This window comes from Hermetia illucens, chromosome 1 (genome assembly GCF_905115235.1).
Source record: "Hermetia illucens chromosome 1, iHerIll2.2.curated.20191125, whole genome shotgun sequence".
NCBI classification, from domain to species: domain Eukaryota; kingdom Metazoa; phylum Arthropoda; class Insecta; order Diptera; family Stratiomyidae; genus Hermetia; species Hermetia illucens.
Genome location: NC_051849.1, coordinates 28,491,445 through 28,513,359, shown reverse-complemented (window position 1 = coordinate 28,513,359; position 21,915 = coordinate 28,491,445). Strand labels below are relative to the sequence as shown.

The window sequence follows — 21,915 nt, the reverse complement described above, 5'->3', positions numbered from 1 at the left end:
TCATGAAGAGAAGACAGAAACTCCCAAGCACTTTCTTCGCGATTGCCCAGCTCTAGTAAGAGCCAGGCGACGGACACTAGGTAAATAATTCTTTGGGAACTTCAGAAAGATTACTAGTTATAAGGTTCAAGTTGTTATCCTCAATAAACACAACGGGCTGTCTTTGAATATCTTAGTCAGCCAGAGATTATTTCTGGTTCCCTTTCCAACCCTTTTTATAACAGTCACAGTTTGCGCCCTTAAAACGACGCACCATAAAGCTAGCTCATCGGGGTAACCATTGATACCGAAATAAACGCTAGTTACAACAAAAAACTGCAAAAAGGGACCAGTAAAAATTGCGAATGTTAACTGAGGTATCCTTTATCATGAAAACATGAAATCATCTTAGAATTCGACCGAAGTGCGCAATGGGCTAACGAATGAGTGCAATTTAGTATTCATCACTGATTTTTTCACAGATACCGTTTCCGTTCCCGGAATTCAATCAGATTTTATATAAACCTTAATAACACTTGTTATTAAATCGCATAAATGAAGAACTCAAGTGCACCTGAAAATACATCACAATGTATAAAAGTTGGCAGACTTTTCGAAGTATCTTTACTGCAACTAGAACTTTATAATTCCCCTATAGCTTCCAAATTGTACCCTCGTCCGCCCAATCTAATCTTACAATGGTGCCTTGATTAGATTATCCTGGAGTCAATTTCATCCAAAATTAGTCGTACGCCACCAGATTTCCCTGCAATCTCTGAACCGTACAACCAGCTGTTCGTAATACCAGCAATAACATAGTAACATCCGCCAAAATAAATACAATATGAGCTTTTATGGAATGATAAGGTTTAATAATTTTAAGGAGGTGATAGTTTTGGTAATCTTTTTCTAAATTACAATAAGTTTTAAAGTGAAGGCAGAGAAACGGTTTTTGTTTTCTAGTTAATTATGCTGTTTCGTCTGTTAGTTAAAAGTTTTGAAATATTCCGGAAAATCCATCGCTCGTTTCCTTTGAAATAGCACGTCTCAGTTGCGGATTCAGAGACTGTGCTGGGAACTAAAGGCAAAGATGAAAATATTGATAAGTAGATGTATCTTAGAGGCATCAACGGAGTATCTTAAAGAACGCACTTGGTTCCTAGGTAGACCGTGAAAGATGCAGATACTAAAGTTCTTTCAACCATTTTTCTGTTGTAATATATCTAATTGCATAAATGGTAGGATTTATCTACTTTCTTGTTATGCATATTTAAATTTAAGGTAGTTTGGGGTGGGGCGGTCTTCATACATGCATACAGGGTTAATGCTTTGTTTCACCACATAGAGGCATCTGAGGTGACATGAAGTTCAAACGGGAGAGTGAGGAGGGTTACAAAATGGTCACTTATTTCAACGGTCCATTCTCATAAATTACTCAAACGAAAAATCTAAAAAAAACCCATGGTGGATCCTGTATATGGTATATAATCCTAGGAATACTCTTTATCTCTATATCTTGAAAATTTACTGCAGACCCTTCTAAAATTTTTCATAGAACTGCAAAATTACAGTGATATTGTCGCCAGTATCGTACATGATTCTGAAAAAGTTGGTGAAGATCCTACTATTATCAATAAGAATTATAATAGGCTGAGCTCTCAGAACATCGAGCATACTTTTACCAACGCTTTTAGTTGCAAGATTTAGACACATGATCTGACTAAAAATCACATTTCAAAATATATTAAGAAGGTAAAGTCTCATGGTTTGGATAACACTTTGTTTTATTTCTTCACAATATTCTTCATTCACATGGCTAAGACTGCCATTCCAGTTCATTCTCAGTTCAGCATTGTAATCGATTCCCGAATGTAAAGCTGCTTGTTTTCAGAATGTGAATCTGGAGTGCTTTGCGATAGAGAGATACTTGGCACATGTTTCTCACAAATATCTGAATAATATATGCCAGACGGAATCGATATTTCCTGTAATTTTTTTATGCAGTAAAGCTAACTCTCGATATCAAGGGTAATGGCTTTTTTTCAATTCCAATATTGTTTGCAAAGAGGTAAATGTTCTCTCTTCCTGATCTGTATCTAATTCCTGAAATCAGCTTGCTAGACTCCAATTTAGTCCACTGTACTTCAGCCTCGCACCGAGGAGTTAATCTCCTAAAATAGGGGTACTTTCAAAGTGAAGGATTAACTCTAGGAGGTAGCAATCTGAATGTTGATTGAATTCCTACCCAAAAAAACACTACCCACGTAAGGGCCAAAAAATGGGAGACGTCCATCAACGTTCTTACAATTGGCCAACTATAAATATTTAGACTTATTCCAATTTCTTTAAAAATCTTATTAATGATTAGATTTGATTGGCTTAAACCACAATTTGATAATTTTTTCCTTTTTTACTTTCAGAATTGGACTTTGCGGCTTTGACAATCCAATGCGCGATCAAAAGACCGAAGAACTAAAACGACACATTGGCCAGGTAAGGTCGCCCTACATACTAGCACTTGCTCGCCTCATTAAACTAAAAACAAAGATAATGACCGCAGTAACAATAATGATGATGACCAAAAAGTAACCACCGAAAACACTCATCCTACCATTTACTCGTATTCCAGAAGAAATATCCAAAAATAAATTCACACTTTGAGTTAATTTGACTATGCCCTCGAAAAAAGTGGTCACCTGAAATCCACGAAACTATTTATCAAATAATTCATATGCTCAGTGCATGCATTACATCACCGCAAAAATGATGTACTCACAAAACTTATTTTTGCCACTTTGGACTCTATTAGAGGAAAGACAATTAAGGTGAGACCAACTCTGTGGAAGATAATTGCAATGGTGTACTTGCGCCACCTTTGGAGACGGAAAAAATTGTGATAATTTCTTGGTATTCATGTGCTCAGCGTGAGGGTCAAGTTTTGATGAAAACGAATTAATGAAGTATTAGAAAATCAGGTGAATGATTATTCAGCTTCCTGAGTTTAAATAAAGGAGGTTAGGATTGTTTCAACTATGGGAACTAATTTTTGGAAGTTTGGTGATATCATCCGGAGTTTTGTGATTAATGCGACTACAACAGTTTATAACAAACATAAAAAGCTGAAGAGATCAGTTCTAAATTTAGGGTGAGAATATTGTGAAACATTTTTAGAACCACTCGAGGGGATTTGAAAATAGCTATAATTAAACTGCTCGGAATGTCGGGAAATTGGTAATACATTACGTCTAAGTTTACATTTAAAATCCAGGGGGTTCTGAGGCTGATGCAAACCAAGTGACAAAAGATACTAATTTGTCTCTTGCTAGCCTGTTTGATCCATGCAAATCAGGCCTATGACGGAGAAAAATAGTGCAATTGATCGTTACGGGCCGACCCCCACCACGGGACGAAGTCTGAAGGAGGGGAAGCTAGCATTTGAGAGTGAGCGCGCATATGGCTCAGGCGATTTTCATACTCTACTCTGAACTTTGGCAAAACAAAATGGAACAGCCCTTATTAAAAAAAACATAAACTAGCAAGACACAGGATCAGCTGCATTCTCCTATACTAAAACAAGAAAAGCAATAGCAATCCAACAACGGGCACGTTATTGAGTGTCAACCGATCGATCTCATAACCCTAGGTCAAATTCGAATTGCGCTATGGATACTTTTTTAAAGAGGAGTCGGAAATCTTCAAAAGACTAACCTCAGGGTTCGCGATCTTCGCCTGCCTGCCTCGCCGAACTTAAATGATTCTGACAACTTTGCACTATTTTATCAAAACGTAAGGGGTCTAAGGACCAATCTGTCAGAAACTGTCCCTTAGCATTCCAACATCACGTCATCTGCATTTCAGAAGCCTGATTGGCTGACAGAGTTTTAGATTCCGAATCACTCGAGGGTTACTTTGCTTTCATAAAGACAGAGACTGCGCTGCGCTTGGCAAGACAACCGGCGGAGGTACCTTAATAGCTGCTAAGCCACCTCTCGGTGCCGAAATCATCTTTTCCTCCTCCTCCTCAACCTACGATTCTGTCACCATACAAGTCATTCCGCCAAACTTATGCCCCTTTTTCATTTCGTTTGTACATTTTCCCTGCCTCAGTCATAATTTTCCCGGTTTGGGGAATGAGGATCTCATCATCTCCATTTACAAAAGTGGCGACCGTATGCTTGCCAAGAATTACCGTCCCATTTCCCTCCTTTCCTCCTGTTCCAAAATCTTGGTAAGATATGTCAGCGTCCACCACCACATAGTGGAAGAGCAAAACGGCTTTGTTAAGCGTAGGTCCACTGCCTTCAACTTGTTCGACTATACCAACTTTGCTGCCAAATGTCTAAATTCACGGCAGGAAGTGCATACCATTAAACTGGTTTCGCTAGAGCCTTCGACACTGTAAATCACAAGTTACTTCTATCCAGACTTTCGTCTCTAAGCGTTCCCATACCACTTATTTTATGGCTTGCCTCTTACCTTTCCAACCGACCCCGCCGCGTCTCCTTTGATGACTGCACATCCTACTCAATCTCTCCCTCCTCTTGCGTCCCACAGGGATCTATTCTGGGTCATTTGTAATTTTTACATTTTATCAACGAGCTTCCCTCTCTCCTTACATGTCCCTGTTTGCTCCATGCCGACAACCTTAAGCTGTTTTCCGCTATATCGTCGCCGATGGACCGTGTTTCCCTTCAATCTAACCCAGACACTTTGGTTCGTTGGTGTTCTACTAATGGTTTAGCGCTAAACTTCAGAAAGTGTCACCCTGCTACTCGCTTAAATCCTCACCCACTTCTATCTCCTACTCTCTTAACGGAGATTCCTTATCATACCTAAATTCCACTCAGAACTTCGGAGTCACTTCCGCCAATAAGCTCTGCTTAGACACCCATTGCCTTGAAGTTACCAATTGAGCAGCAAAATTGTCAGGCTTTATATTTCGCTCCGCCTTTGATTTTGACTCCATCCAACCCTCCTTAGCTCTCTTCAACTCCCTCGTGAGGAATACCCACGAGTACTGCTCCGTGATCTGGTCGCCTTCCCGTATCTATGATTGTGTTGCCGCTGAAAATGTGCAACGCAAATTCACCCTTTCTCTCTTCTCCTCCCGTCTCCACTTTCTGAACTTCCCATTTCTACAACATTGTGGATCCTTTCAATTTTTTTCCAGTTCACAGTAGTTTCCTTCATATTTCGCTCTGAATATTTTCTACTTTCTCGATTTTCTACAGATCTGACTTATCACACCGACTCTTAATGTTCAGAGAATATAAGATATCTACCGTTTTTTAGTGCCTTTTAGACCTTTAGCGACCCTACTTAGGACCCTTGTACAAACAAGTTTCTTGTACCCTAGCCCTAAAATATTATTCTTAGCCACGGATCTAAATCCACCTGCCCCATTTTGTCAGTAGAGCTGCCACTCGGTAGTTTGTCTTTACTCTTGCGGCTATAGATTTACTTTCCTTAGCAAAGAGTGCAACAGGTATCGCTCCCACGATCACCATAAGTGATAAACATACGCCACTAGCAAAGCTCCTCGTCTCAGCACTTAGGCTTACGGTACACCTTCATCAGCCCATACCTCTGCGCCGTAGATCAGAACAGATTACTTCCATGTGAAGAAGTCTCCTAGTAGATATAGGGCCCCCAACAGTCGCCAATGGCCGACTCAAAGACGAGACTACAACTGCACTCCTGTCCGCTACTGCTTTGATTTGCTCAACGAAGCCCATCTTCATGTTAAGGTTTAAACTAAGATATTTAGGGTAACCGCGGGGGGGGGGGGACTCTATAGTCAACTCGCCGATCAATGTGCCCCACAGAGTCGGAATTCTCTTTCTGGTCAAGATGATTACTTTGGTTTTTCCCACCACAAGGATGAAACTATGATCACTCATCCTCCTGGATTTGGCGCCTTCTCAGGTTTTTAGTGTTCAGTTAACATAGATCTGATTCCTCAGACTGGTATTTCCATTCACTTCCCTAACTTCCCTTTCTTCTGTTTGTTTCGTTAAATGCGTAGAAAAAAGTTTGAACAGGATTTGGGTTAGAGCTCCTTCACCAGGGCGAACTCCCGTATGGGGTTGTTTCAGTGTATGATCTGTCCTCTGCGCACAAATCCATCGTGGGGCGTACGCTAAAAATGTTGCAGTTTGCTCTGTTCGGTATAAGTCGAAAACCAGTATTTTTCTGCATTTTCAAAAAATGCACGATAGTGAACTTTGGCCGCCGTAAAAACTACTATCTGCGGCGACCTGCTGGAACCACTTTAAGATAACCTCATCAATCCGCTGCAACTCAAAACTTGATTATTAAACCTTGGCTTTGATCTAGGCTCCAACATTTTTCTCATAGATACTGCCGCATGATGGTCAAACTCCCTTAGAAATGTTTTTTCTATATGTTTTTCGCCTTCGAATTAATATTCCTATAAGAGGGACAGACTTAAATGAGAGCTCTCCCAAATCACCACCCGATACAAATGTGCCTTACCTTTCTTAAATGCGTTGTCTCCCGAAATGAGGGTATTATCAAGGTTACCAACGTATTACTACCTACCATTGAACGTTCGGTTTTCTTGCGTCCAACTTCTTTGGACGTCAGTATCCTCATTTCCAAAGAACTTCGCCTTTCTGCCGTCGACTGGCAGTCTTCTGAGGTTCCTCTTGTCATTCGGTCCCTCCACCGGTCGAGCTCAATCTTCTCCGCAATAAGAAAAGCCCAAACGTAATACGCAACATGATTCTATCTACTAGCGCTCCTCAGCATCTCCCTGACAAATTTGTTTTGAAAGTGCTCCGGTGTGCCTTCATAAAGTTGCTGATGAAACCTATCCCATCTTACACATGAGAAAAGATACGTTTGGCATCATGCGCTTGCAGAAGACAAAATCAAGATATCTCAATCTCTTTTTTTGTAATCACCTTGCCCACTTATAAGTTGGGTAAGGAAACAGTCAATCCCACTAAGCTTTCGGTTAAGTCATGGATCTAAATTGCTTATGAGTCAGGCAATCTATCTGCCCCATATTGCTAAGGGAGTTTCCACTCAGTAAATATGCATTCGCGTTCTTCACGGGCAACCACCTATCTTAAATTTTCACACTTACGGCTGTAGATGATTTTACGTTCCTTAGCAAGGTGGGCACCAAGGATCATTCCAAGGGGCACTATCACGGCGCGCTTTGAAACAGTACTATAAAGAGACGCCACTTGCAAAGCTCCCGGTGTCTGTATTTGAGCAAGGCACACGTCCTTCAGCCCATACCTCTGCGCCGTCGATCAGAACAAACTGCGTACCTCGCATGAGAAGACCTCTCCTGGTAGAGATAAGACCCCCACTATTCGCCATTAGCCGACGCAGGGACGAGACTCCAGCTGCAGCCCTGCTCGAAGACACTCATCTTAAAGTCGAGCATTAAACCAGTACATTAAAAAGCTGTTTTTGACTCTGTAGTCAACTCGATATGGAAAGCAGGGTCGGGATTCTCGTTATAGTCAAGATGACTACTTCGGTTTTTCTCAGTGCAAGGCTGAAACCAGAAACAGTCATCCCGCTTTGCATCTGTTCTACAGTGCGTCAGTGCAAGAGATGCCTCTACATGTGGAATGAGTTTCCTAACGTGCCTAGGATATCTGTGCCACACCCTGACTGAAGCTATTGTTACAAAATTTGGTGAAAATATATGTCATGTGAATCGGTTTACATATAGCAAGTGGCGCCATTTTCTATTGAGTTTAACGGTGGCTCTCCATACATGTGCTAAGTGGGTGTAATTTGTTTTTGACAGAATATGGTCGTGTGGGGTATCAAATGAAGGCATTCGATTATTACTTTTCGAAACTGATCTTCTTTCTGATGTTGCAATAAACGTAGGGAAGTAAGGGCTCAAAATGTGAGCCTCGGAAAGTGTAATAGTTCTCGTTCGCAGAACATATCCAGCCGATAAATCTGAAAAAAATCCGATATCTACTCAAATAAAGCTATTAATGGCATGAAGTTTATTCTATAAGTACGAAATTAGGTACCATTATAAATAATAACAAAGTACACAATTTTGCAAAGTTTCAATAATTATTAACAAAGTTATAGAAGGTCAAAATTTTACATTTCACATAAATTTATTGCACCCTAAGGTGTGTATGATGTCATCATCATATAAACTGAAAGCAGTATTTTGAATTTTAAGTTATGTAGGAATAGAACAAGTCGAGAAACCGGAAGCTGGACGCTTCAGATACGAAAGGTTTTCTGTATTTCTTAGTACGTAGCACGTAATACATCCATATATTATATGAGAGTATCGACTTTCGGATGATATCGACATACATAGTCTTCAATTTCCAAGAACCGACAACTTTGACGTTTTATAACTTTGTTAGTAATAGTGCGATTTCCACCAAACTTGGTAAGATCATGCTCCACATTATAGCCTACATACGCAATTTCATGGTACTACGATGAACTTAAGGGGGGTTTCCAGCCAATTATAAAAAATTATAGTAATATACTATTATTAACTTTATTTGAACAGATATTGGTATGGAAGGTATTTCGGAGCCCAAGTACCATATAGCGGCAGCCTCCTGATTTTTCTCAGATTTTTCGGTTGGGTAGTACCTGAGAATGGCCCCCTTAAATAAATGATCACTTTCAACCCCCCGCACTTCCCACCTTTACAATAAATGTCAAAACTAAGACCAACTTCGAAGAGTACTAACCGAGACCTTTAATTTGATACCCCGCATGGCTATATTTGATGAAAAAAAATCTTGCACCCCCCTTTTGTAAGTATGAGAACCCTCCCTTAAATTCAGCGTAAAAGGATGTAACTCGCTGCAAATGTAAGCGTTCACAGTTCCCACCTTTCTACCAAATTTGGTGTCAATCGCTCTAACCGTCTCCGAGAGAAAATGCGTGTGATGGATAGACAGGCAGACAGTAAACCGATTTTAATAAGGTTTTGTGTTTACACAATATAAAACAAATAATATAAAACCTTCTTGCACAATTCCGGTATTTCGATTTTTTTCTATCATGTTGCATAATCTCACATTTTCTGATCTGTACTCTAGCTTTGTCGCGCATATCACCTCGCAGGCGTGGGAACGTTGTGCCAAACGGCCAAACTTGCCGCACTTCTTCCATAAATCTTCAATTTCTCCTGTCCTCCAGTACACAAAAATCTTGTCCCGCTGGGCCCCCCTCGGCATAGAAGCCTCTTAGGCTGTCATTATCAGATTCATCACTGAATTTACGATATTCCGAAGTACCTTTCAGGTGACTCTGCCCGTTCCAAGAGATTCGACGAATCTCCCCTCGCGACGCTCGAAGCACAGCAGGAGCGCCGGGTTGGTATATGCCTACAACTAGCGTTAATCACTTCGAATGAGATGTGCTGGTAGTCACTTGCGAACAGTCTTCTAAAACTCGCCACCCGTCCATCGACGGTACCAGAAATTCCGAGCAAAAATTACGTCAGGGAAGCTTCCTTTGCAGCCTGGGCACCGGAACATTGGCGTGAATCCGTTGTTTAAAACCACGAGCCCTGTTCTCCCAGACATTCCCAGGAGTCGTTTCACTCTGAAGTTTATGGGATGGAGAAGAAACTTCTGATGGGCAGAATTGGGCCTGTTGTCCTCTTAGGGTTTGAAGCTCCCTTCTGCCATGCCTTCCTCTTCGACTTTCTGGTGGATATAAGCAGTAATGCTGCGGTTACAGTTTCGATCGACATGAACTTTGCTGCACGTGGCGCTAAGTGCAGTGTTTCCTTTCAAGTGGAGGACATGTCTTCTACCGATATCTCCGTGGGGAACATGTATGTAGTATGGTCTCCCTACGGACTCCACCTTGTCATGGTTCCGTGTAGTATAATTTGCTATTACACTAAGAATTTCGAAAGGTGTATGTTGAATCTAAAGATATTGACTCAAATTACAGATCTCGAATCCACGCGCGAATATAAGGAGTCAAATCGTGGCTTGGGTGCGGATGTTCACTTTGACATAGGTCATCAGTACACTTTTCATTGTGTAGTCAGCCCATAGTGGTGGCGATCTGATGCTCGCTAAATATAACAAATACTGTACCAACCCAAATTTCTTCTAGTTGCGTGACAAAATCTAAGTCAATAATAACCAGAATAAGAAAATCAAAAACAAAATCAGTAAAAAATACATAAAAATTCATCCTGAATGGTCGATTGACAAAAACAAGTTTAGTCTCCTGTTCTTTTCGACGGTACTAAGCAAACTCCGTAGAGACCATAATAAAGCAATGCATGGAGCTTGCACCTAACCCCACTCGAGTCGATTTTATGAAAATTTTCGATAGTATTGACATACAATAGTATCTAATCTGAGTTACATAAGTATATTCGTCAAGTATAGGTAAACGTTGACTGAAAGACAAAAGTAGTCGTACCTGTGCGGCATATCAATATGGGGCTATGTTCCTATTTTTAATCATCAAATCTCAATAAAATCGACGAAAAGGTCACCCGAAAACTATATGATGCATCAAAGTAGGAGATAGCGCCAAAAGTGCTACCATAAATTAAACGATTAAATGGAAAAATGAGAAATAATATGAACGAAAGGCTATCATTAGATAGTAAGCTTTCGTCAAATACATTGACGGAATCGTGGAAAATTTTCGCCACGTAACATACAAATCTGCACTCATATAAGCAAAAAATATCAATAGAATTTGTTCCTATCTGAATGCATAAAAGCATGTTAATTAATACTTTCAAGTATTTTATTAAATCCTCCTTAAAACCCCCCGTGGCGAAGCTACTGGACAGTTCAATTTATAGCCTCATTACACTCAGTCCCTGTCTCCCTGTAATACCACTCAGCATAAATGTCAAACCTATCCAAGCATTATGCCGTAACACTTCCTTAAATCAATCACAGATTAACCCAGAAAAATTAAAAACGATAAATAAATTTTGCAGTTGCATGTTACTTGCACTTGCATCACAGAAGGTCTCCCCTAGGCGCAGTGAATTGACCGAGCAAAAAATCCCAATGCACCTTGAACAATCTAAATCTGAAAAGACAAGCGTTTAATCGTATTAACTAAGCCGCCAACAAGTTAAGCGACAGATTGTGTATTATTGAAATGGATGGAAAAAGGCAGCTTGGGAATTTAGATGCGCTCGAGATTAGGTTCACTCAGCTGGGGATTGAGCTTCTTGACCTGAAGTATCGACCGATCTGCGGTGCAACCAATAGGGTACAGATTCATATGAAGGCTCCTTAGTGCTGGTTTTCATTTAACAGCACTTGAAATCGTGATTGAGTTCATCAAGCCTATCTGGTCACAGATTATTACTATTCAGCCCGCATCTCAGATTAAGATATTGTTTGATCACCCAGACATAACCCTGATCCAGTCGATCATCGCACGTACTAAAGATATTCAAATCTTGGACAAACAGTCATCTTTTAGCTATTTATAGAGGTTAAATCGCGATTATAGGTTTACTGCACAATTAAAGATCGGATTAATCCAAAGGAAAATGGAAAATGCACTTGTGATATCTTCATTCTCGGCGCATTGCGAAAACCGCCGTTCATCACGGTCCATCACTTGCTGATTATCTAGTTGTACGCGAAACTATGGAAATATCTTTGGACCGGTTGAATAGTTATAGCCAGCGGCCAATGAGTCTCTACAAAGTCATCTTCAAGGACGTCAATCGGTATTTAAAGAAGTGAAAATGGTCGATCTGACACGACAAGGTGCGTTGGTAATTCCAGTTCGACTGTACAGAACGTGATAGTTGTAAATGCCAGGCGTGAAGTAGATGAGATAGATTGGGTAGCATTAGTAACAATTATATGCATAGAACCACTTCAGTGTGGAAATTTTTAATCGAATTTTGACTGTGACCAACACATCTAGATTAAATAGAAAAAGTTACGTTACTATAAATACAGTATTTCAGGAACCATTCCTTCGTTATTTCAGTACTAAGCTCAGCTAAATTGGAGTTGTGTGTGTGTTTGAGAAGGGGGAGAGACAAAGCCTCTGAGCAGTCAGACCTTAATGGTCCATTGTACTCGATTCCCCCGTCTAACGGAATATCCGCTGCAGTTGGCGCACATCAGCACCAAAAATCTGATATCTGATGCGTCCGTAGGCGGGGCACTCACATAGAAAATGTTTCGTGGATTCCGCTTCCCCATTACAAGATGGACACGTATCATCTTGGATAATTTCTATTCTGAACATATGCCCAGCTAATGAGTTATGGCCAGTCAGAATGCCCACAATACTTCCGCAAATCTTCCTGCTTTCCGACAGGATAAACTTTGCAGTATGTTTGTTTGGTTCTGACAGGAAGAATTTGGTCTGTCTAGCAGCATTAAGGCTTTGCCACCTGTCATTATGGGAAGCTTGTTCCCAGTTTTTGATAGCAGCATCAGCCAATGCTACCGACACCCCAATTGCTGGTTCCGGTCCGGGCATGAGGAAGGTTGAAACCTCTTTTGCTAAGGCATCCGAGATTTCATTTCCTTCTACTCCACAATGACCAGGTACGCAGAGTAAATCCACCGTATTGAATCTAGAAACAGAATTCAATCGGTTTCTACATTCCTCCACGATTTTTGAAGTGATCAAGCCGTCAATGCAGCTTGACTATTGCAACAGATTGCGATGCCCTAAGGATCGCATACACTTCAGCTTGAAAGACCGTTGTGTATTGCCCCAAAGGAAAAGTCCACTTCACGTTTTAATTCGAGAGATAGATTCTGCTCCAAAACGACCTTCTGTCTATGAGCCATCGGTGTAGAAGACGTCAGTATATCCTGACATGCATTCTTCTGGTTCGTCCCAGTTTTCTCTCCGTTTCAAGATAACATCATATGTTCTACCAAACAGATGTATGGGAATCCGAGAATCGGAAGGCGTTGTGAAAACTACACTCAGTTCTCCCAATGACTCTTTTTTTTATGGATGGAGGTGGAAATCTTAGAAAGACGCTGCAGCGTCAGGTTGCAGCAGTGTGTGGGATTCGCACCCACTAAAACCACCCCCACTCTTCCGCCCCTCCCCGCGGGACCACCGTGAAGTATTACTTCGCGGGGGAGGCTCCGGTTCGCTACACCAACTCGTCCATGTCACGTCTCCGTCGCGCCGCCTTCCGAGCTCAATCCAACTCCAGGAGTTTTGTCTGCACCACGGCTACTGCTTAATTCCATCCAGCTTTTCTCCGACTTCAGCATCTCTTCCTCCAGGTTGGAGGGTTCGATGTCTGCCCAAAGGATGCTGTTCAATCTCCTTTTCTGCTGCAGAAATCTGGGACAATGGAACATAACGTGCTCCGGGTCCTCGAGTATAGCACCGCACTCAGGACAGTTGGGAGACTCGGCCAACTCGAAGCGATGCAAGTACTTCCTAAAGCCACCGTGTCCCGTAAGGAACCGTGTCAGGTGGTAATTCAATTCTCCGTGCTTTCGGTCAACCCATTTCTCGATACACGGGATCAATGTATGGGTCCACTGGCCATTGTTGGAGTTATCCCACCGTTGTTGCCACTTGCGCAAAACTTTCTCCTGATGGTTTTTCGGAAATCCGCATTCACCTCGACTGGATTTGCCTTCCGTTTTTTGTAGTGCCAGTGTGCCTCGCTCGCTAGAAGATCTATTGGGATCATTTCCGCAATAACACACACTGCCTCCGTCGACGCCGTCCTAAATGCGCTGCACATCCTTAGCGCAATTAGCCGGTATGCCGAACGTATTTTCCTCCGGTTTACAGCGTGGTTCAACACTTCCGCCCAGACAGGCGCCGCGTATAGCAGCATCGACTTCACCACTCCTGCGATGAGTACCCTGCGACTATACTTCGGCCCCCCCACGTTAGGCATCATCCTTGCAAGGGATGAGCTAGCATTTGCTGCCTTCTCACGCGCACTTCGATTATCCCATGAAACTCAGCTTGGCATTGATCATCACCCCCAGATATTTGATAATTGATTTTGAGACGACCTCACGATTTCCAACCCGGATATTAACCGTGTTGTTCTTCCTGCGGTTGGTAATGAGGACCGCCTCCGTCTTTTCGTGCGCCATGTCTAGCTTCGCCATTCGTAATCATGACTTGATGGTATGAATGGCTTCATTTGCATAAAGCTCCACATCCTCAGGATGCTATGCAATTGCAATTACCGCCAGGTCGTCTGCAAAACCAATCAGCGTTGCCTCCTCCATCACGCGTAGGCCAAGCACTCCGTCGTACAATTGAGCTGCTAAATCCCCATGTCGAGGCAAAGGTCTGCCTACACAGCCCATAAGCTGTGAGAGCTAGTTTCATCTTTACTTCTACATATTTGTTCCAAAGAAGCTTCTTGTCTAGGATAATTCCCAGATATTTCACTTCTTCGGAGAATTGAAGGGTTGAACCCCTCATCTCTGGAAGGCAAAGACCATTCAGTTTCCTCCTTCTTGTAAATAATATCATTGTGGTTTTATTTGGATTTACTGAAAGTCCAAGCCTGAGGTACGAACTGTCAATCAAATCAACGACGCGTTATGTATTTCTACACACCATTCCGAGATCTTAACCAACAGTCAGCACAGCCACATCATCCGCATAAACTTAAACATGTATTGACAGATTTTGCAGTTCGCATAGTAGTAAGTTGGTCAGCATACTACTACATACTACTATTTTTGAAACCAAAGAATAAAGAGCAGACTCACAGGACTTTCCACGTTGGTAACCATGTTGGATTTCATTCAGGGGGTGCGACTTTAGCGCCTTCTCGCGAATGTGACGCTCAACCAGTCTCTCCAGGCATTTCAACGAAAATGATGTTAGGCTGATTTGCCTCAAACTCTTTGGATTAGAATAGTCATCTTTCCCAGGCATTGGTATGAAGACTACCTTCACCTTCTGTCAAGAGGAAGGCACGTAGCCCAGAGCAAGACATTCTCGGAAAATAGTACTTAAAAATCGCTCTAAATGCTCCATACCCTCCTTTAGCATCGCTGGATAGATGCCATCTATACCAGGTGCTTTAAAGTGTTCAAATCATAGTATATCAACTCTCGCCTTTCATTGGTAACAGCCGCTCTCGCAGTGTTCCAATTCCCCTTGCAACACCTTTGTGTTGAAAGGTTTGCAGAAACCGCCAATTCTCTTCTTCTCACTTCTGAGACCTGTTCTCCCGGGTGGTGTACTTCCAAGAGAGTCTGTATGGACTCAACTCTGGAGTTCGTGAAAGTACCATCCGGTTTTCTAAGAAAGTCCAACTTGCCCGACTCATCCTTATTAAGGACTCTGTACAACTTGGAAGTCTCCCTTTCATCTTCCAGTTCCTCACAGTATGCTCTACAAAAGTCTCGTTTCGAACGTTTAACGAGCCTCTTATATTCACTACCAGATCTCTTAGTTCTTCCATCGGCGGAGTGCACAAAGAATCATAGGGTAAGTAGGCAAAGACAACTGTGACGTTTCTCCTCTTACCATTATCCTGGCATTCTAAGTTGACCGTAACAAAGTCCTGGGAAGAGAATTGTCTCAGCGTTGTTTCCTCTAACAATTTTGACATCAGAACACAGGCCCTCGGTCTCAAGCATCTTTCATCGAAGAAGATCCTAGTCCCCTTGACTAATCGAATACCACAGATTCTGTTAAAACGAACCCATGGCTCTTGAACCAGAAATATATTAGGTTGGGGTAATGCCGTATTTTGTCAATAGATGGCGACACTTAAATATATCTTGTGGTGTACTTATCGCATCGGGTCATACTATACGGTGATTTGAAGACGACAGTCTGGGCTACAGGTATCTCTTTGACAGTTTTATGACCGTACATTTCAGTTTCAAGTTATAGCGCGTCAAAAATGGAGTCCACTAAGGAAGAAAATCGTCATATTTTACGTTTTTACTTTCTGAGAGGTAAAAATCCAACGAAGGCGGACGAAAAAATTTGTGAAGTTTATGGGTCCGATACTGTAACAATTCACACAGCACAGCGTTGGTTCAATCGGTTTCGTTCTGATGTAGTGGATGTCGAAGATACACCCCGTACTGGTAGGCCAATCGTCGTAGAAACCGATAAAATCGTCGAAATCATCCAAGTAAACCGGCATGTGAGCATTCGCTCGATTGACCAGAAACTGGATAAGGACCATAAAACCGTTTAGATCCATTTTCAAAAGATTGGATTCCAAAAACAACTGGATGTTTGGGTGCCACCCGAGTTGACGGAAAAAAATCTGTTGGACCGAATTAACGCCTGCGATGCACTGCTGAAACGGAACGAATTCGACTCATTTTTGAAACGGATGGTGACTGGTGATGAAAAATGGATCACCTACGAAAACCTCAAGCGAAAAAGATCGTAGTCGAAGCACGGCGAGCCGGCGCAAACCATCACCAAGCCCGGTTTGACGCCCAGGAAGGTTTTGCTGTGTGTTTGGTGGGATTGAAAGGGAGTCATCCACTATGAGCTGCTCAACTATGGCCAGACCCTCAATTCGGTCTTCTACTGTGAGCAACTCGACCGTTTGAATCAGGCGATTGACCAGAAGCGGCCAAGATTGGTCAATAGGAATGGTCTTCTGTTGCCTCACACATCTTTGTTACGGGAGCTCGGATGGGATGTCCTATCACACCCACCGTATAGTCCGGACCTGGCACCAAGGGATTACCATCTCTTCCGGTCCATGCGAAACGCTCTTGGTGCTACTAAGTTGGCCTCAAAAGAGACTTGCGAAAACTGGCTGTCTGAGTTTTTTAGAAATAAGGAGGGGGGGGGGGAGAGGTTTATAAGAGAGGGATAATGGAGTTGCCTTCTAAATGACAATAAGTTTGCAAACAAAACAGGGCATATTTGACTTAAATCGAATAATTCTAAGTATGTTATGATAAATAAAGCGTTAAAATTCGATCACAAATACGACATTATTTTTTTCCCAACCCAATATAAGGACAGTCCGGCAACTTTGCCAGCTTTGCAGCCAGTAGATAGGAAGAATCTTTGGCTTGTTTACAGGTTAATTGACTAACTCTTATGTTTGTAGCCATAAGTGCAGTCTAATATGAAAACCATCTGCTGCGTTCAGTGTGGATTTCATGCGTCCGATATCTCTGGATAACGCCACACTTGGTGGTGTAGCAACGTCCATGTCCTTATTTCCAAGAAACTTCGTCTTCTTTCGCAGTGCCTTCCATTGTCGTCGACTAGGGGCCCTCCCATTTTCACAGAATCCGGGCTGCATGGATCTGTTTTCACATACCGGCGTTAGACCAGTTGCGTCCACTTTACCAGCTTCCCTTTCTTCCATTTTTCCGGGTACAGGTGGACCAAAAGGTTTTGACAAGCAAGCCTGTAGTCCCTTCTCTTTTGCAGCTAAAGGTTTCTTCTGCCGAGCTTTCCTTCCCCGTATTTTAGAAGAGTTAGGCAATAGTGTCACCGACAGGCCGGCTGTAGTCAGATCTCCAGTTCGTCTCATTAAGGAAGTTGCTGTACTATTCTTTTTGGCTGACCTAGCGGTAGACACTGGGTGTTGGTTTTCCACATTGTAAATTGGAGTTGCAGGTGTTACAATTTCTTCAAGTTTTATCTAATCTTAAATGTTTGTCATAAAACCTGAAGTTTTGAGAAATTCACGTGGATATAAGCCATAGACGGGCCGTAGGCAACAATAAGCATTCCTAGCACAAGTGAGATGTGAGTCTCATCCCAATGAAGCCAACTTGGCCTTTGACCCACTAACCTTTGCTCTTCCATCCTCTGCACCCTCAAAATAACCTGCCATCCATTAAGCAATCAAAACGCCAATCGAATATCATTCATTGTTATTTACCTGTGCTTACACTATCCAATAGATAGTTTGCCATCAGAATGTAGGTAGTTTGTCTTCTGCCTCGATGAAGGTGCAAAAGTTAATTGCTAATTAGACAGAAGGCAAAGCACTCCAGCACAGCCGTCACACATCATTGTCTTAGTCCATCGATGGCCCCACTTGAAATCCAATAATAGGCTGTTTGCAGATTTTTTGTCATTATTTACTGTAGCCTTGGCCTTAATACTTCATCTTTGTATTCCAGATTCTGCCGAGATAGATACCTCCGGTGCAGAGGTTCGTTTTCACTATCATTTGCTATGAAATTTCGCTCACGTTTATTTTGGAGTGTTTTTTATTCACGGGCTTTTGTTTTCCGTCTTCTTTTGTTGTCATTCAAAGACAATAGACTCTTGCCATTGAGATTGAGATGCTGGCGGCATCATCAACGTGCGATTTTTGTGTTCATCATATCCAAACAATTCATTCATTCATTCATTTGCTCTAGTCACTCTGCGATTCGAGCTCTTTTTGATGATAATAGTGACCCTGCTGAGAAGCATCTAAATTGGGGATACGATTATTTGCTAAACACCATCTAAGATACAATTTAAATGAATGTCCAAGAAGTGATTAACGCTTTTGAAAGAAGCTGATAGGGGTCCGACATGGCCGTGTGCTCGAGCTGGCTAGAAACGCAGCAGTGCGTCTGGCTGATTGTGGGGCTAGCTTCAGCTACAATGGTCTGCAAAGTGCCCGTGCTCATTGTAATTAATTGAGGATGTCAAAGAAATAATCGCCTAGGCTGTCCGGATGTTTGATTCTTTTTATGCAAGTGTAGTAGCTGTGCTGAGGCAGTTAAACACCTGTTCACATATGTGTTACCTAGATGTTGAGCCATGTGATATGGCGATCGGTGCTGTAACGACTACCTGGTTAGCTGTTGTCGATGCGTGTTCTGACAAACTCATGTACATATCTGTACAAATATGGCAATGTTGTAATTGCAGGAGTGATAATAACAGTTTGCCAGAGAATTTCATGTTTTTATTAGCGCACCTTAGGTGGTATAACAAAGCAATGAAAGGAGGTGGACTAAACACTCCATGGGATGAGAAGAATGGAAAATTGGAATAGCACATATGCGAATAGGTGGTGTGTACCCTCACCAGTTGTATCAGTAGAAGCTATTAGAACTGATTGATGACATAGTAACTTCTTACATTTCTTTCTGAGTTAACACGCAAGAGTAACAGTTTCAACGGTAAAGGAGCACCCATACGCTTGCTAGAAGAAGTTTTTTATGGGTGGAGGTGAAAATCTTAAAAAGACGCTGCTGCGCCAGGTTGCAGTAGTGATGGGATTCTCACCCACTAAAACCTCCCCCACTTCTCTGTGCATATCCCCGCGGGGCCACCGTGAAATATTACTTCGCAAGGAGGGCTCTGGTTTACACCTCAACAACTAAGTCACGCGTCCGTCGCGCTTTCCGGATTCGTTCCAATTCCTGCAGCTTTTCCTGCATCACAGTTTATGTCACGTTTATCGCACTCCAATTTGCTTCGAACCTCAGTATTTCCATCATGAAATTATGGACAGTCTGGGGGACAGTCTGGGTCGTCGGCCGAAGCGATGCAAGTACTTCCTGTATCCACCGTGTCCCGTCAGGAATTACGTTAGGTGGTAGGCTCGACGCACTTCTCAATACATGGGATCAGGGTATGAGTCCAGCGGCCTTTTTCGGAATTATCCCACCGTTGCTGCCGTCTCCTGTATTGCTCCTTCCTGGTCGCTTTTTGGAAGCCCGCAGTCATTTCCGCCAGATTCACTCTTCTTCTCCGGTGAAGACAGTGTGCCGCATTCGCTAGAAGATCCAAGGAAATAGTCCCAACGATAACACACACTGACTCACCAAATAACGTCCGACATGGATTGCACACTTTCAACGCGATCTGCCGGTATGCCGAACTTACCTTTCCCTGGTTCACTGTATTATCCAGTGCACACGCCCAGACAAACTAGATTTTACCACCCCTGCAACACCAGCCGACGGCTAGATTTTGGCCCTCCAATATTAGGCATCATCCTTACTAGAGAAGAGCTAACCTTCGCTGCCTCTTCGCGCGCATAGTCCAGGCATCAATCATTATCCCCACGTATCATTGATGACCTTATGACTACCAACCCAGATTTTGACAGTTTTGCCTCATCTACGATTGGTAATAAGAATCGCCTCCGTCTTATTTTCCGCCAGGTCCAATTTCACCATTTGGAGCCATGCTTTGATGGCATGAATGATTTCACTTGCATTCAATTCCACGTCGTGGTGGTGTTTCGCAACTACTACCAAGCAATGTTGCCTCCTTTAGCACGCGAAGACTGAGCACTCCGTCATATATTATGTTCCACTGGCCACTCCTTTGACTATGTACGACTCAAATGTACTTATAAACCATGCGGACTTGATTTTAGCAGTCGAATTCAGGGCTTTGTTTGGAATTCCGTCCAATCTCGCGCAATTCCTCCTCGATCACCCCGAGGAATTCGCAGACGTCCTGTTGAACCATTGGATGAAGCCCACTTTCTTCCTGTTGTGGGACATTTTGAACAAGGGTATGTAACTTGAGATGATTTTTGTCAACGAATCTGGTGCATTACAACCTTGTAAACAGCGCCCCACGGTTCGTATTTCCCTCAAAGTACAACTGCTAGTAGCTTACTTCCCGTGTAGCCCTCTTGAAGCTACTTCGAAGATCGCAGTATTGCCTCTCCGACGGTCGATGTTCTGGCTTCCCTCTGGTCCTTTCACAAAGCCTCCTCACTCGCAGACACGATGCTCTGAACAGCGAAATTTCTTGGTTTTACCAGTAGTTTGGTTTCCTACTGTGGTAGAACTTCCGTCGCGGCATTGTAGAGTCGTATGCCTCAGTTACCCGTCAACATAACTGGCTCACTTTTACCAGCGCCATTCCCGGCGGGTCATGACCTCCTTCTAAAACCGCCAGGAATGCCTTTCGTCGAAAGCTCCAGTGGACCACCCAGCCATCCTCGTTTTGCTACTTCTGTTGGTGACTCGACTGACTACTCCCCCGTTCCTGATGTCGATTAAAATGGCCTGATGGTTACTGTATGTGTAGTGTTCGCTCATATGCCAGACCATCCCTCTCGCCAACGAGGTACTGAGGTAAGTCAGATCGACAACCGAGCTTAGCCCTCTGCCTCAGAAGGTGGGTACGCATCCAACGTTGGCTACTACGATGTCCAGCTACGCGAAGGTTTCAAGCAGGATTTGGTCCCTAGAACTCCTCACGCGATTTCCCCAGTCTATAGCGTCCAATATCAAGCTGTATAGAATTGCCTCCCATTGCGCTAATGTTTCACTGACAGGAGCGTAACAGTTGTAGATATGAACACCGGAAATGCCTTTGTCTCTTGAATCGCTTGCCGTCTACATGCCCATATCGCCGCGTTTCCTGATGAATCTCTCACAGAAGTAGCGCAAACGTAATTTCAGTAAGGTTCACGAAGTACCACCACGTCCACATTCGACTCTCGAATGGTTTGCGAAAGCAAATCTAGAGTTGCCTCACAATGGTTGAGGTTGATTTGTATCAACCTCATTTAACCTACGTCTTCCACTCCCTTTTTTCCCTTGCACAACATGCATCATGGATCTCCAGTGCAATTTTTGATAAGGTGGCCCTCTTCTCCGCAGTTCCTGCACCTTCTCGACCTATCGTACTCATTAATACATGCTGCTGTAACCGAAATCGAGGCATCTGAAACATTTGTTGAGAGATCCTTGCTCCCTAAGTCGGTACCCGACCCAAACAATTGTTACCTTGCCCGCGGTAATCAGCTTAATCCCTGATTCTACCGGCAAGCTAATAATAACGGTCTGTGTACCTCCATGTGCTTCCTTCATCTTTTTGATCCCATTTTCATTTATTCCGTGAAGGTCGAATTGTTCCCTTAGCGCAGCACAGATATCCTCTCGTGATGTGACCTAAACCGGGTCTTTGCACTCGATTACTATCTGTTGCTTTCCAGGTTTTACGTCTGCTTGCTCACCTAGCACCTTCTCCACCTGACCGCAAAAACAATTCACTGTCTTCTCGCAGGAT

General features: G+C 42.8%; 1 protein-coding gene across 1 annotated transcript in view; it reads left to right on the top strand.

The window, feature by feature from the left end:
- Positions 1-21,915, top strand: part of LOC119661342 — a 268,028-nt gene that overhangs the window by 164,129 nt on the left and 81,984 nt on the right. Inside the window, exon 4 of the mRNA XM_038070643.1 lies at positions 2,400-2,472. Within this exon, the coding sequence (XP_037926571.1) occupies positions 2,400-2,472 (73 nt within the window). The remainder of the gene's footprint in view (positions 1-2,399; positions 2,473-21,915) is intronic.